Genomic DNA, 17,632 nt, shown 5'->3' with positions numbered 1-17,632 from the left:
ACCACCACCACCACCACCTAACCTTGTCTAGTTGGGAACTGGAGCAATACAAGGCAAATTGGGAGAAACTGAGACTTTTGTTTGTTTCCAATGTTGTATTCTCATTCTAGAATGTAACTCTTAGTTGGTATATGAGCAAATATCAAAGGGTAACCATAGACAGCATGCTGTCAGCATGTATGCATGCATGTGGTAACTCCAGAGGTACCAGCAGGGATACAGGCTATAAGAGTGTGAGTTCAGTTTGAAGGTGGGGAAGAGATTATTGTTACTAAGGCAACCTTCCTCTGAATTCCTAAGTGATAGGGCTTGGAGACCTATAGCTTACAAAGAAACCTAAATTATTCAAGAGGCATATCAGGATCTTGCAGTTAGTCAAGGTCACTTTTACCTTATCAATTAGCATTTTATTGGCAAAGCAATGAGAAATAACTATATTAGGCATCTAGTAGAGACTCGGGGTTAATAAGATTCTAGGCAATGGCTTTTATTGCTTGTTAAGGCTACTTGGTTAAACAATGTACTTTGTTTCTTACTTAAGTCCACCATTTTTTATTGTTGTTCTTTTTAAAACAATACAGCACCAATGATTGCTTTAAATGCCAAGAGCTTGGGAGATCAAGGTTTTAAAATGAGTCAAAACAACTTAGACCCCTTAGATCAGGAATTATACAGTCATTTTTTAATGTAAAATTTCACCCTAGCCTCTTTAAATTCAAATTGCCTTTAATGAAGGATGAATAATTTTTGTATATAATCAGTTTAGTCTTTTGAGTATTACTAAATGAAGATGCTCATTTTGGATTTCCAGTTTAGACCCAGAGAAGATTAAGGCCTTGGCAAAGGAATGACGACATGAAACAGGTGGTGACTTCTTAAAATTGTTTCTATGGCTGGAGAAATGCCTCGGTTCATATGTTGACTGGCTACATTGCTAAAAAACACAGGCTAAATTCCTAGATCTTTCAAGTAGCTCATAAACCTCTGTAACTCCAGTTCTGGGCTTCTGAGAGTAGCAGATAAACAAGTGATATATAACCAAGCACATATACACATAAAATATATTTTTTTAAAAAAAATTGAAAATGATAAAAGCATTACATTAAAATTTTAAGTAACTCTGTAAGTGAATATGGTTACACAGAGATCTCTAACAGAGAGCTTAAATATTTCTTTCATGTTGGATTTTCTTCTAGAATTAATGCCACTTCCTATAACATTTTATATTTTGTTATGTTCTGTAAAATTAAAGGGGAGCCTGGCAGTGTGGTATATGCATGTTATAGTACTAAGGAGGTGGAGGCAGGAGGATCAGAAGTTCAAGACCAGTCTGGACTATAAAATTAATTTAAGGCCAGCCAGAATACTTGAAAGCATGTCTCAAAACAAGTTTAAAGTTTAAAAGAATCATTTTTAACAGAGATGGAAAACTGTATTTGAAAATGTTATACAGTTGGCCTTGGCTTTTATAATTCCCTATAGGACCAACTAAGGTATCTTAACAATTATAAGTTAACCAGTCAGGCTTTCTCTACTATTGATCCTGGATTACCCAAATTTCTCTTTGTTCTCCAAAGCTCTAGGATCTCTTAGGAACCCACAGCTGTCTTTTTTTCTCTTCTACCTTCCAGATTTTGTCTTTCCTAGCATAGAATGAATAGAGTCATTGTTATAGTTCAGCTGAGATGATAGAGACCTCAAACTAAAATTGTGTTCATAAGTTTAGACAAAAACCATTTCAGAACTAGCATTATTGTGCAAGAACATCTCCATGATTATCTGAGGCCATTTAGCTTCTTAATACTTCACAATTTTAATGTTCATGTAAAATCTGCTTCAAGGTTTATTTATCAAATAAACTGTTGCACATGTTTTGTTGAGAGAAAAATCTGCTGGAATGATTAATAGCTATGAAAACATCTTTTTAAGTTATGCCAATGCATTTAACAACTTTTCAAAGCATTATTCCTATATTTTTAGTATAAGAGGTATAGAATGAGGATAAACAAATATTTATTGAGTGCCTGAGTAACATATTGTTTATTAAAAAACACACAGACAGACAGAAGCAGCAGGAAAGTGACAGATTTAAAAGAGAATAGTATTTTCTATAATTCATTTGGAGCTATGAAAGTTATTGAAGTAAAATACTTGCCTCAAACACTTTTCCAACAGCTGAAATTAATTTTTATATTGTATGGCAGTGACACATATAAAACTCACTGGTTTTGAATATTCTATTCAAAATATCTCAAAAGAAAGAACAAGTATTTGTGCAGTCAACTATTTGAACTAGTAGAGTGACTGAAGCATAAAGGAGAATAAACAGAAAAGATGTTTAGACAGTGCATAAATATGGATTTGAGTTTCTTCCATAAAACATTCAATTTGAATTCATGGGTTGTTAATTAATCTTTCGTCTTTGCCATTTTAAAAATGGATGAAATCTCAGGGAAAAGACCTAAAAGGACAATCTATATTATAAATTTGGAGAGGTTACTCTCTCCTCTCTTCTCTCTCTCTCTCTCTCTCTCTCTCTCTCTCTCTCTCTCTCCCTCTCTCTCTCTCTCTCATCCTGAATACTTTCAATAAACTCAGTAGCTGAGTAATAGACAATATAAATGGTATTTATAATGAATAGAGCACCATTACATAGATATTACCAAACTTCTTTTCCATCATTTGAATGTGATAATTTTGAAAAAGACTTAATCTGTAATGTCAGCAGCTCCTTTTATTTCTGTATTTTTTTATCTTTCAGAAGATAGCTCTTTCTGAGGAAGATTTTTTTCTTTTTGGTTTGTGCGTTTTGTTTATGCTGTACATTGCCAAATAGATCTCCCAAGATGAATCTCTGAGCTCATTTGGAAGTCATTTTTGGTAGCACATGAATCAGAACTCTTATTTTCTTCTCAGCACTACTGGTATTTTATTGCTTCCATCTCTAGTCCAATATGCTTTTAGCACTAAGAACCCTGAGGCTAAACACACAAAACACTAAGAAAACGGGAACTTCTAGCGATTCCAATTTTTGTCTCTCTTTCGGGGTTCTTCCCTCCCCTGAGGGAGTGAAATCACTTTAAGCTCACCATGATCCAGGAATGTGGTGAGGCACAGTGATTGACAGAAGCTAGTGATGTTGATTTATGATTCTTTGAAGTATAGGTCAGGTATAAAACGTTTAAACATGCTTATCAAAATCTGCTTGTCAAACTCCTATGTTTTTTCCCAGACTTTATTCAAATGTCAATGTCCTCATGAAGGCTTCTCTGGACACTGTAGGCAATATTAGGCATGTTCTAGTTTGTACTATAACTGTATTCTAACTTGTTACTATGACTGGACCCAGTAAATTCTAATGCTTATACCTGTCTGTATTCATGGAATATAGAAAAATTACTTTTTTCCCTTTATTTCTGTCTCAGCACATCAAATCAAGAGGATTCTCAATAAATACCTGAAAGAATTGTTAGAGAATAAAAAATAATATGGTCTGTTCATCTACACATTATAGGTTACAGGAAATTAATGCTCAAAGAGGTTACATGCACAATCCAAGTTCAAGACTGCCAATATGTTGCACACCTGTTAGCATGTAAGTTAAGTTAGCCACAATAAAGATTAACAATAATATTGAAATACATACATTTTAAACATGTCTTATAATACAAGTTATTTAAAACGTTTGAGTTGTTTACCTCTAGAAATTTTCATTTAATTATGGTGATCTACAATTGCCCTAAACTGTGGAAAATGAATCCACAGATAAGAGTGTTACTTGTGTGTTTATGCATCCATATTATACTTATAACTTTCAGATTTTGAAAATGGTTTGACTAATTTTTCTGAGCTCTTATTGTTAGCAGATCACATTAATTAAATATATATCTTCATTAAGAGTCAAAGGGCAACCTCAGCATTTATTCTCAGGAAAGTCATGAAAGGTAATTATGGTATTTATGAAAGTTTAGTGTAGTTTGTACTCTTTCTAGAGTTTCCAATTTAACTGTTAGGATATACCCTGATTTGCATCTGAAGAACTAGTAAAAAGTAGTTCCTGGAGACTTTTTCTCACCTCACAAATTGTCCAAGTCCTACTTCAATTGAACCATTTTCTGGGCAATATCAGATTACAGGGTCACCTTTAACAAATAAGTTGGTCACAGAAACACTCCTCAAATGCCAATGTTTTAACTGACCTTTCTGCTGCAGCTAAGATCTATAACATGAAATCAGTAGATTTATTAGATATATAAAGATTTTAGTACAAGTTAAAAAGGAAAGAAAAAAAGAAAGAAAGAAAGAACAGAATTCACCATGTTTTAATTTATATTACTCACCAAAAATAGGGTTCTGAAGGTGTTGAGATCGCCAAAAAAGTCTTCTATGGTTACTGTGTTCGGGTCAAAAATAAAGTATTCTCCCAGACTCTCATAGAGCTTCAACATATTGCTGTGCATGGTAGACAGTTTGTCATACTGCTCTCTGGCATTCTGTGTAAAGCTGTAACTTTGCATTAAGGAATGTGATCAAATAATATTTTAGGAGCAGCCACTAAATGTTAAAACTTATTAAAACCACTATATATATACAATGTATTTGTTTGTTAGAACTGCCATTATAAAGTATCACATGCTGGGTGCTTTGACCAACACAAACTTATTTTCTTCATACATGCTTAAATTTTGATTGAAAGGTATTGGAATATTTAATTTCTTATGCAGCCTCTTCCCATGGCTTGCTGACTTCTCCCTCTTGTGTCCTCATACAATTGTTCACCAGTTTTGCCATGTGTGTTCAAATTACCCATTCTTCAAAGGCCAATTGTCACATACTATTAAGATATACCTTAGTAATTTTTGATATCAATTACCTCCTTCAAGAAACTATCCTCAAATATAGCCACTTTGAAGGTCTTCTAATTCTGAGAATGCTAGCTGTCCAGCTGTAAGCATGTGAAGTATGAAGCATGCAAGGCATTTCACACAATTTGTTGCAAATGTTTCTACTGTCATATTGCTTACCAAATTTGAAAAGTTTTTAATTAGACATAAATATTTAATGTACAACCATGCAGAATATGTTTGTTAGAAAATGTTTTCTAAATTCAACCATATAGGCACATATATATCAGAAAATTACCTCTATTGCTATAGCATGAATTTGTTACATGTGTGTATATAGATGTGTATACACATAAAAATACATATAAAACATATGCAGCCAATATTAAGAGGGAAGGAACAGGAGAAAAAATGTCTCTCTGAACTTCCTTTTACCTTTTTCCTCTAGAGCAACCAGGAAAGAATTCCTTGAGCTACCACTTGAATAGGCTCCAAGACCCTCAGTCCAGAGATATTCAATCTATATGTATATGAAAAGGATGTCATCACCTCTGAAGAACATTATACAAAAGTTTCCAAATATGTCTCATTAAATTTCTCCCATTTTACATCTTTTTGTCATCTTTCATGATTCTCAATGTCTATGCATTCTTCATCAAGCCTAAGATTAAATATATACTGATCCACCCATGGCATTTCATTTCATTTTGTGTGACATGACATATCATATGATATGTCATGTCACACAAAATGTAAGTAGCAGTTGTGATGGCTCATGATTGTAATCATGCATGGAAGTCTAAGCACTGGTCTAAAATTAAAACTATGTGTAATATTTTATCTATCTATCTATCTATCTATCTATCTATCTATCTATCTATCTATCTTATCTATTTACTGTCCATCTATCTATGTTCCTATATCTCTAACAAATTCTGTTTTAGAACTATTGAGGATAAACTGAAAAAAATGAACCTTTTATGACTAATAAATATAAAACCATAAATATGCTGTCTAAAATGTTCAGATATGGTATAAGTATGGGGACTATTTTAGAGTTCTTGCTTCTGTTCTTTTCTCTTTGGGTAGGTAATTGTTATATGCTAATTTATAAGAATGGTTTAGAGAAAAATTACAGGACTAATTATGAAGAAAGTAGAAAGCCAATCAACATTGAAAAATTAGAGTTAAGTTCATTATAAAGGACTAGTGATCACACAAGTAAAACTGTAACATGGGTCTAAATATATTTTCAATAGGAACACAACTTTTGTTTGTCCAATGGAAGCAATGCAGAGATCAGGCCATTTCTGGAAAATTACTCTGTAGCTGACACTTAAAGTACATACCATGATTTTGAAAATGAGTAGTCATTTATCTCTGGTCTTTTTAATGCTACTTAACTCCCTGTTAACAAGTGTCATGAAATCATTCAACCCTCAAATCTATTTTGACATTAACAGACCTGAAAGAATGAATACTTTTCAGATTTTTCATAAACTGTACATGCTCCATATACATTTTTATTTTTATCACCATATAATTTTTACTTTTAAGACAATGTTCAGATATCAAACATTCCATTTCGGTGGAACAGAAATAAAACACTAGTCTTTATTTCTCAGCACAGAATTAACTGTTAGCTTTGTTTCCTTATCTCCCTACCAAAAAAAAAAAAAAAAAAAAAAAAAAAAAACAATACCAAACAAAACCAAAATACAGATTCATGCCAGACACTTACTAGGCAGAAGCCTTTGCAAAGGTTACTCTTATGTGCAATCTATTTACAATGCAATGTACTAAAATTTATATTTCAGGATGTTCAACAGCTGTAAACCAGTGAAAAAGTCAAGGCTAACAAGAAAGGCAAAGTTCTTATATGCCTCATTTATCCTAACATACTTTTTTTTTGGGGGGGGGTGGACATGTTTGTGTAGTGATAGACAATTTTACCAAATTGTTTTTACAGGCCAAAGCTGTTTTCCAAAGTTCTGTGTTCCAAAGTGAGAAGATACATAAGTCAATGATTCATTTACCTGTGTAACAATAAGTAGGAAACAGCCCAGTCCGAGTCTTTTATTTACCTCTACAGTTATTATTCTCTAACAGTTTTTATTCTCTAATGGGGGGGGAGGGAGAGAGGGAGAGGGAGAGAGAGGGAGAGGGAGAGAGAGGGAGAGGGAGAGAAAAATTAATCGTGATAATCTCGTGAAATAATCGTGATTGTACAGAAAGTGCTGCATAATTTCTTTGTCTCTTTTGCCTTTAGTTATGGTTTTCTTTCTCTGTTTTTTGTTTTGTTTTTGTTTTTTTTTTTGTTTTTTGTTCTTGAGATATAGATTTATTGTGTAGCCATGACTAGCGTGGAATTATCTTTGTAGACCAGGCTGGCCTTCAAGAGATCCAATAGCTTCTTCATCTAAGCATGTGCCACCATCCCTAATACATTCAGTTTTGTCTTATTTTGTTGTTTTTTTGTTGTTCTTGCTGCTGCTTTTAACATGGAATCTCATGTAATTTGATGGCACGATTGTGAACTCTTTCAGGGCTGAAATCTCTCTCTCTCTCTCTCTCTCTCTCTCTCTCTCTCTCTCTCTCTCTCTCTGTCTGTCTGTCTCTGACTCTCTCTCTCCCAGTAAATTAAGTTATGGTTTGGTATGTGTTAATGATAAAATAATGACTAATTCCTTGATTTCTACCCTGAAGAATGTAGCAACCTAATTTTGCAAATTGCTATCCTCAATTGATAGTGATATATCACTAAACATCTACAATGTACCTTAATTCTTATTATGTTCCCAATGTTTTTTCAAAAAAATTTTTTTCTCAAAGGCAATGAAATTCCACTATGATAGTTTTAAATTTGTGGGCATTAAAGAGAAGTCACTCATCCTTCCCATGTTAGAATATAGTAATAACCTCTGACATGAGGGATAGTCTTTTTATATGTTATAATTTTTTTTTTTGAGACATGGTTTCTCTGTATAGCTCTGACTGTCCTGGAACTCACTCTGTAGATCAGGCTGGCCATGAACTCAGAAATCTGTCTGCCTCTGCCTCCCAAGTGCTGGGATTAAAGGAGTGCGCTACCACTGCCTGGCTATATATTAGAATTAAAAGTTAAATTAGATTGTTGGGAGTTGATTAAGGTTACATATTTGGATCTGAATGTTGATGTTGTCCCAGTAGATACTTGGAAGGAGAGAACAAACTCTTCCAAGTTGCTCTCCGATGTCTTCCACACATATTATGTTTGTGTACTATCTACTAAATGAATAAAATGCAATAATACATTTTTGTTGAGTGTGATGGGTGGCTCACACAATCCAAGCTACTAGGGAGGCTAAGGCAGGGGGATCAGAGATGGGCCCAAGGCCAACTGGGGCAACTTCATCAGTTTCTATTTACTTGTAATATAAATTAAGTATCTCCTTAGTAGATATGTTTAGAGAAGGTCAGAAATGTATTTCATTAGTAGAGATTTACACTCCTCTCACATATGATTAAGATTAAGGATAAGAAATTTTAGAAAACATGCTGTAGAATCCTGTGAATGATTTGACTAGGCCAGAAAGTCTGTTCTAAGCTGGGTTTTGAGAACACGCAAAGAGAGGCAGAGGGTCAGAGGGTCCTGTTCAGAGCACAGACAGAAGACTCCTGATGGGGACACTGTTTAGCTAAACTACAAAGCTCTCTCAGGTACTAATGAAGAGTGACAGCACCAAGAGGCAACAGTTCCTGAATGCCTAGATACATTCGCTTGGATGCTACTGAAAAGTGAGGATAACTAACAACATTAAAGAGTAGGGTTCTGTAAAGACTTAATTCTTTTGGGCTCAAAAGTTAGACTGTTCATTTTCATCCATTCAGAAACCCTAGACTATTAAGAGAAGAACCCTGGAAAGGAATGAAGATTTCTATGATGGAGTTAATTCACTGGCAATTTAAATGGCACATTAAATATACTCATAAGGTGGTGAGGTGGGGCATATCTAAGACATAAACTAATCAAGTATGAGAGGGTGAAAAAGTGATTCCAAATGCCTTTCTTTTTAGCAGTCTCCTTTCCAAGTCCTTGAACAAAGAGAACAAACAACACAAACAAACAAGCAAAACCTCTTCTAAATTTTTTATCATGGAACTTAAGAAGGTGAGCACTGAAATTGTACAAGCTCTTCTGCAAAGAAGGCTACTTTGCTGGATTTAAATGTGTGCAGAATTTGAAAACATTAGCAGTTGAGATGCTAACCATTTTGGTGTATTTTTAATCTGAAAACTAAATGGGTCTCAATCATGAATCTAAAAGTTAATTTATAAAACATTCTTCATAAATCCACAAAGCATTTTCATATTAACTCATTGACCATAGTGCCCATATGGATATGACTTTGTAGTATAATAAACATTATGGGGTTAAAATGCAACCTGAAAAATCTATGTTTCCTCCATAATGCCCATTTTATGTTTAAAAGTAGTTACGCCTACCTGCCGTACCTGCCAAAACCTAGAAGCCCTCCAACAGAAATATAGACCTTTTTCATCAGATGAGGTTGAAAAAACCTGTTTCTTACTTTACTTAACTTTGATGGACAGAATAGTTATTACTAGAGAAAAATTGTTTTATTGTGAATGGAATGAACATTACTAGAGCACTGAGGGTGACAGTTTATATATCATGTGGCTAACTGAGTCAAATCAGTTCTTAAAATTTTCATCTTTGTAGGCAGTACATTAGTTACTTACAATTTCAATAAAAGCTTGAAAAATTAAATATCATTACTGGCAATTGTTGGAGAACATGGAAAAACCAACTTGAGATCCACTTAACCTTCACACAATCTTTAGTTAGCAACATGGTATAATTACCCATTTAAATAAAAGGATATCATAGACTTTACTGAAAAAATAGTTTTTTTAATTTTCATAACATCAAGAGTCCTCTAAATGCTAAAATTATGAATTTTCCATGTAATTTGAATAATATCTACTCAGAAATCTGTATTTCAAAGGATGTACATTAAAATATTATTAAGTCACAACTAGCCAAAAATCATATAAAAATTATATATTGTTGGGTGAATATAACTTGAAAAATAGCAAACATTAATAAGAATAATATGAACAGCATTGGAGTTTATGGTAATCCTCCATGATAGTTGTAGATACAGAATAAATTTTCTTTAAAGCTCTTATTTCAAAATGGAAGCAGAGGGCATGTGAATAATAGAAGATTGTCTATTAATGATATTGAGCTCAAGTTCCTAGTTTTAAAAATGTAGAAAGCATTTATAGAACCACACTGATATATTTTGTAATAGCCAGACTTTTCCATAGATAGACTGAACCATCTAGTACTTAAGAAGTGTTTTAGTGTATACAGACTTTGCTTTGGTTAACACAGGAAGTATGTGTGTGTGTATGTGTGTGTGTGTGTGTGTGCGTGCGCGTGCGCGCACGCTTTTCTATGAGTGAAGAAACAGATTTATTTACAGGGGGTAGATTTGGACTCCTACAATGTAGACCTACATTGCTAAAACTATGCTCGAAGAAGGTCTTTGAGTATTCTGCAGAATTATCCTGAGAACAGAAATGGAGCTGGGCCTACTTGCTACATCATAAAAATTCTGGCTCAGCCTGTCATTAGTGGAGGATCTTTCAAGTTCCCTTCCAGGTTTTCATTCCTTTGTAAAGCAATAGTCCCTTGGAAGTATCTAAAGTGGTAAAATTAATAGAAATAGAAAATACAATGATTATTTCCAGAGGATGGGTGGAGGAGGAATAGAGGGGTTGCTTTTAAGTGGGCATAGAACTTCCGTCTGAAAATTAAAAAGTCTAGAGATCTGCTGAATTCGGTGCACCTAGAATATTGACAGTATTCCTTGCCTGGTCTAAGTACATTCAGATATAAAGATGAACTTCAAGCAACAAAACTCCCGTGTTAGGTGCAGTGCGAAGAGGAAAACACCAATATTCACATGCTTTTTATTCTTCCTGTACTTTTTGTTTTGTTTTTGTTTTTGAGACATGTTTTCACACTGCAGCACATGCTGGTATAGAAATCACGATGGAGCTACAGCTGGCTTGGAGCCTGTGGTGGTCCTCATGTCCTGGGTTACTGACTGCTTGCAACACAGGCAAGAACCACCGATTTAGGCTGAGAGTCCCTCTCTTACTCTCCTTTTCCCCTCTCCTGCCCCGGCCCTTCATCTTTGAATGCATTCTGATTCAGCAGGACAGGTAAGAGGAAACAATTTTTCACACACACACACACACACACACACACACACACACACACACACACACACACACACAAGAATATGTTTCTTTTATCTACAAATGCTTAGGCATTGTCAAGGCATAAGAGCAAAGAGTGCCAAAATGTTAAGCTGTTAGTTCTTTTGCATAAGAAAATCCAAACACATATTAACTGAATAGCAGATGGTAGAGAAAAGAAAAAGTTAAGATTTTTGTGTGGGTGAAATATATTAAATAAATTCTGTAAAGATGGAAACTTGGGCATAAAAGATACCATATTGCATAAGCAAATGGAATGCTTTATATGACTTTTTCATATTTAAAGCTTTCACTGATCCTTGCTTTATAAACAGATTCTTCCTTCCTTCCTTCCTTCTCCCCCCCCCCATTGAGACAGAATCTCATGTAGCCTGGGCTGGCCTTGAACTCATTAAATAGCCAGGGATCATCTTTTCTCAAGTACTAAAATTAGAGGTATATGTCACCATATTGAAACTCATTCTTGTATGTGTAAAAAGTATCTTGAATTCAGAGAGATGCATAATAGAATTACTTGCATGTTTATTAATATCCTATTTCCGAGTTAATTTTAAAATTCAACGAGAACAAAAGCAGAAAAAGAAAGACCAAGTATTGAAAAAATAGTGCTAAATGATTGGTATATTTCATTTTGTTTTTATATCTTACATATTTGTAGATTTTATGTTGTTTATATATTATGGTTTGAAATACAAATGAAAATCAACATGAAAAAGAAAAAGTGAAAATGAATCGTTAAAATGTGTGCATTTACTAAGAAGCGTGCTAAGAAACTTCTGCTAATGAAAGTAACATCTGATCTAAATTACACGGAAACTGGGATGCAGAAACTAACAGGAGCAATGCTAGACGCCAGAGCTAGAGAAAACATTGATACTGTTAAACTAAGAATTTCATACTCCGTCATGTTTCTCAAGAAAAATAGTAAGATAACTTAAGACTCAAAGAGTTAATTAATGTATTTTAAGAAGAAAAGAGTTACATGATTAAACTAGACTTCAAAATATTATTTATCTTGATGTTTTTTTTAACAGTAAAAAACAAGAAAACATATGCCCCGAGCTAACAACAAAACAAGAAAATTGTTTTTTAAAGATATGTTTGGTTTTATATGAATTAGAAAGACTTGATTAAATGGGTTAAAACACATGAAAAATGCTATTTAATAAGGCATATAAGTATTAGCGAAATGTTAGACTTTAAAAGATTACATATATAAGAATAATTTCCTTGCATTTATAATGGGCATATTTTGCCAAAATTTTTCAATCTCTCAAAAAAAAAAAAAAAAACCAAACAAAAAAACCCCCAAAGCCCCAAAACAAAACAAAAAAACTCTACCTACTCTTTTTCCTGCTTACTTTTAATTTGTTGTCTAAACATACTAGAAATGACCAATTAATGACCCATGTAACTCCTATAAAATACAATGTACCCAAGGTCATGTAAGGATCATACCAGGGCAGGTCATGCACTGCTCAACATAATATAGCCACACTTGCACAGCAAAAGCTGATTCATCAATCATGGACAGTCAATGATTGTAGCTCAACAGAACTGCAGACCACAGTGTTGCTTTTCTTTGATGGGACTTGGCTGAAACCTCACTTTCAGCAATAGTGCTTTCTTTCTTTGAGACCAGGATTTTGGGCAGTATGGACAGTCTGAAAATGAGACTATAATAGTCCATTATAATTTTCATAGAAGCCACCTCTAAGCTCTATGAATCAAATCTGTTTTGTATGCATACAAGCAAGTCCAAAGTCCTGGGCAGGTGGGGAGGCTGTTATTTCTGACTTCAATTTCATAAAGTTTCTAAAATAGTCTTGCCTTAATTAGCTTTTCTTCTGAGTTATTTTGATGCTAATGATATATGGCTGCTGCATTCCTAGTACATGTTCCCAAATAGTGATACAAACATTATTAAATCTAATCAGTGTTTATGGAGTATTCCATATGCTACCCACTGTGAATCTTTTAAAATGTCATTTTAGTGGATAACACATCAGGAAAGGTTGATATATAAAATAACATGCTTTTTGTTCCTTTATTCAGTGATGTTTTTATGAGAAAATTTCTACAGATGATAGTTGATATCAATTTACCTTTGTCCACAGTTTAAAAAGGAGTATTTGGTTTTCTTTTTAGAATTCTATAGAACATACATTTAAATTCACAAAGACTTTCAGTTCCAAAGAGTATAATTATTTACATTCTCTTGACTATATTATAGAAACAATGCTTGGAATGCTTTAAAACGAAGCCTCTGAGAACCACGAGTTAAGGAATATTCAGCAGGAGTTGGGTGTGATGGTACACACCAAATTCCCAGCACTTCAGAGACAGAGGCAGCAGGATTGCTGTGAGTTCCCAGCCAACCTGGATTACATCTTTTCTCAAGAAAGAATGTACAGCAAAAATTAAAAATATGATACCCCATCTAAAATACATAAAATGTCTTTAGGAAGAAAAACTGCCCATCTTTACAGGACATTTCAATTAATGCTCAGATTGAAATATTATTGTGTTTTATGTCTTTCTTGATTTTTATATTAATAATTGTATTAATTACTTTCCTTGTTGCTATGAACAAAACCTGACAAAAATGCAACTGAAGGGATGAGGGGTTTATTTTGGCTCACAATTCAGAGCAACACAAATACATCATGGCAGAGAAAACATGGTCAGCACCTTGTGCTTGCAGGAGTTTGCTGAGGCAGCAGGCAAGAAGCAGAGATGTCAGCCAGCCTGTAATATTCTGGTCCAGCAACTAGCTGGCTACATTAGACAGCTAGCTAGTTTTGGCCTCCTAAAGCTTCAGTGTTTCAATATATCAAGTTGTATAAAACATTTTACATTTAATAATTACAAATGCTCAATGTAGCTATTAAATATAATTGTAACAAGGTAAGTCTGTATTCCTGAAGATATGTATAAGTATTTTCTTTCCTTGACTGATGCTATATAGTATAGTATAGTATAGTATAGTATAGTATAGTATAGTATAGTACCTTTCAGATACACATTTCACACTCAGAAGGCATTGGACAGTCAAGCAATGTACACTGTAGGCTGTTCAGTTCCTTTTTAACCCACTGTCATGTGAACAAATAACAATTGTCACCACTTGAGTCATTTAAGCTCTACGATGAACAATATGTGTATAAGAAAAAAATTGGTTATGTAAATTGTACCAGGTTCACAAAGGTGGTACAGGTTATCATTGCCTTAGTGCAGCATATCGAGTCACTCTGTGGTATATTTTTATTGTTCACTAACACAATCTTAAAACCATATGCGCATTTCCTTTTTGTCTACTGAACTAAATGGAATTTCTTTCCTATCTCTCAAAGTTCTGTGTGTGAGTACAGACGATCACTATCTGTCTGTTACATTAGACAGAAAGAATGACAGGATTAAAAATTAAGATGTCATCGTTAAAAGATACAGGAGATGAAAAGCAATAAAAAATTCTTTAAAAGATGTATTATTTACTAGTTCATTGTATCCCTTGTGAATGTGGGTTTGACTGTTTTGCCATTTCACTGTTCCTGTGATGATTTCTAAACACCTGGCAGGCAGGAATTGTTTTTCATCCTCTATGAAAGGAACTTTAGATGAAATGACAGTACAGTCGCCATCTGAACATATTATGTGGTACATCTGACTTGTAGCTATGTAAGACATTTATATGCTCCTCTTATCATATGGCCTTGTATAGAAGTAAACAAAGCACACTCCTTGTTAGAAGCTTCACCACTTGTAGGAGATCTACCAGAACCATTAGAGAAAGTGGTTTCCCATTAGAGAAAGTGAGTATCTTTAAGTCTTTGAATTACCAGTGGAATTTGCTTAATTTCTTTCACCAAAAGCAGATTCATGTGAAGGAACTGGAGTGTCCATCTTATAGTTGGTTATTAGTAGAGCCAAATTCCACTGAGTACTGAGTATAAAAGGTGAGAGTGAAACTGCAGAATTAGGTTCAACAATTTACTTGTTTGAGTTCACTATTGTCAGAGCATCTCATTTCTGAGGACTCTTTTTTTTATTAGATTTTTTTTATTTACATTTCAAATGTTATCCTGGCTCATTTCCTGAGACCATTGGGCTGAAAACATCCAATGGAAAAAAGATAGCCTTTTCAACAAATGGTGCTGGTTCAACTGGAGGTCAGCATGCAGAAGAATGCGAAGTGATCCATCCTTGTCTCCTAATAAGCTCAACTCCAAATGGATCAAGGACCTCCATATAAAGCCAGACACTCTGAAGCTAATAGAAAAGAAACTGGGGAAGACCCTTGAGGACATCTGTACAGGGAGAAAGTTCCTGAACAGAACACCAATAGCTTATGCTCTAAGATCAAGAATTGACAAATGGGACCTCATAAAGTTACAAAGTTTCTGTAAGGTAAAGGATACCATCAAAAGGACAAATCGGCAACCAACAAATTGGGAAAAGATCTTCACCAACCCTACATCAAATAGAGGGCTAATATCCAATATGTACAAAGAACTCAAGAAGTTAGACCCCAGAAAACCAAATAACCCTATTAAAAATGGGGTACAGAGTTAAACAAAGAATTCTCACCTGAAGAACATCGGATGGCGGAGAAGCATCTTAAAAAATGCTCAACTTCATTAGTCATTAGGGAAATGCAAATCAAAACAACCCTAAGATTTCATCTTACACCAGTCAGAATGGCTAAGATTAAAAATTCAGGAGACAGCAGGTGTTGGAGAGGGTGTGGAGAAAGAGGAACACTCCTCCACTGCTGGTGGGGTTGCAAATTGGTACAACCACTCTGGAAATCAGTCTGGCGGTTCCTCCGAAAACTGGGCACCTCACTTCCAGAAGATCCTGCTATACCACTCCTGGGCATATACCCAGAAGACTCCCCACCATGTAATAAGGATACATGCTCTACTATGTTCATAGCAGCCCTATTTATAATTGCCAGATGCTGGAAAGAACCCAGGTATCCCTCAACAGAAGAGTGGATACAAAAAATGTGGTATATCTACACAATGGAGTACTATTCAGCCATTAGAAACAATGAATTCATGAAATTCTTAGGCAAATGGATGGAGCTAGAGAATATCATACTAAGTGAGGTAACCCAGACTCAAAAGGTGAATCATGGTATGCACTCACTAATAAGTGGATATTAACCTAGAAAACTGGAATACCCCAAACATAATCCATACATCAAATGAGGTACAAGAAGAAAGGAGGAGTGGCCCCGGGTTCTGGAAGGACTCAGTGAAACAGTATTCGGCAAAACCAGAACGGGGAAGTGGGAAGGGGTGGGTGGGTGGACAGGGGAAGAGAAGGGGGCTTACCGGACTTTCGGGGAGTGGGGGGGCTAGAAAAGGGAAATAATTTGAAATGTAAATAAATTATATCGAATAAAAAAAAAACTCAGGAGACAGCAGGTGTTGGCGAGGATGTGGAGAAAGAGGAACACTCCTCCACTGCTGGTGGGGTTGCAAATTGGTACAACCACTCCGGTAATCAGTCTGGCGGTTCCTCAGGAAACTGGGCACCTCACTTCCAGAGGATCCTGCTATACTACTCCTGGGCATATACCCAGAGGATTCCCCAGCATGTAATAAGGATACATGTTCCACTATGTTCATAGCAGCCCTATTTATAATTGCCAGGAGTTGGAAAGAACCCAGGTATCCCTCAACAGAAGAGTGGATGCAAAAAATGTGGTATATATACACAATGGAGATTCAGCCATTAGAAACAATGAATTCATGAAATTCTTAGGCAAATGGATGGAGCTGGAGAACATCATACTAAGTGAGGTAACCCACTCTCAAAAGATCAATCATGGTATGCACTCACTAATAAGTGGATATTATCTTGGAAAACTGGAATACCCAAAACATAATCCACACATCAAATGAGGTATAAGAAGAATGGAGGAGTGGCCCCTGATTCTGGAAAGACTCAGTGTAGCAGTATAAGATAAAACCAGAACAGGGAAGTGGGAAGGGATGGGTGGGAGAACAGAGGGAGGGAAGTGGGCTTATGTGACTTTCGGGGAGTGGGGGACCAGAAAAGGGAAAATCATTTGAAATGTAAATAAAAAATATATCAAAAAAATCAAATGTTATCCCCTTTCCATGTTTCAGTTTCCTCTCCAAAAACTTCCTAACCCCTTCCCCTCCTCCTGCTCACTAACCCACCCACTTCTGCTTCCCTGACCTGGCATTCCCCTACCCTGGGGCATCCAGCATTCACAATTCTAAGGGACTCTCTGAGGAGTCTTTTTAAGGACCAAAGGAAAAAAAAAGTTGCATATGCCAGTAACCTCAACATTGCAGGAATGAGGAGGTAGGACAGTCTCAAACACTAGGACAGCCTGGGCTTTATAGGAGACTATGTTTCAAAAAAAAATTAACAAAACTCCACCCATCAAGCGAAAAAACTTGAGGTCAGAATAAATTTTAGAGGATTTCAATTTGCAAAGATATTAAATAGTTTAC

The 17,632-nt window shown here is 35.1% G+C and overlaps 1 protein-coding gene across 3 annotated transcripts in view; it reads right to left on the bottom strand.

The window, feature by feature from the left end:
• Nucleotides 1-17,632, bottom strand: part of Diaph2 (diaphanous related formin 2) — a 714,153-nt gene that overhangs the window by 200,044 nt on the left and 496,477 nt on the right. For all 3 annotated transcript variants that reach the window (XM_052170671.1, XM_052170672.1, XM_052170673.1), the window contains one exon: nucleotides 4,341-4,505. In XM_052170671.1, the coding sequence (XP_052026631.1) occupies nucleotides 4,341-4,505 (165 nt within the window). The remainder of the gene's footprint in view (nucleotides 1-4,340; nucleotides 4,506-17,632) is intronic.

The sequence above is a fragment of the Apodemus sylvaticus genome, chromosome X, assembly GCF_947179515.1.
Source record: "Apodemus sylvaticus chromosome X, mApoSyl1.1, whole genome shotgun sequence".
Lineage (NCBI taxonomy): Eukaryota > Metazoa > Chordata > Mammalia > Rodentia > Muridae > Apodemus > Apodemus sylvaticus.
This window is presented reverse-complemented; position numbering and strand designations above follow the sequence as displayed.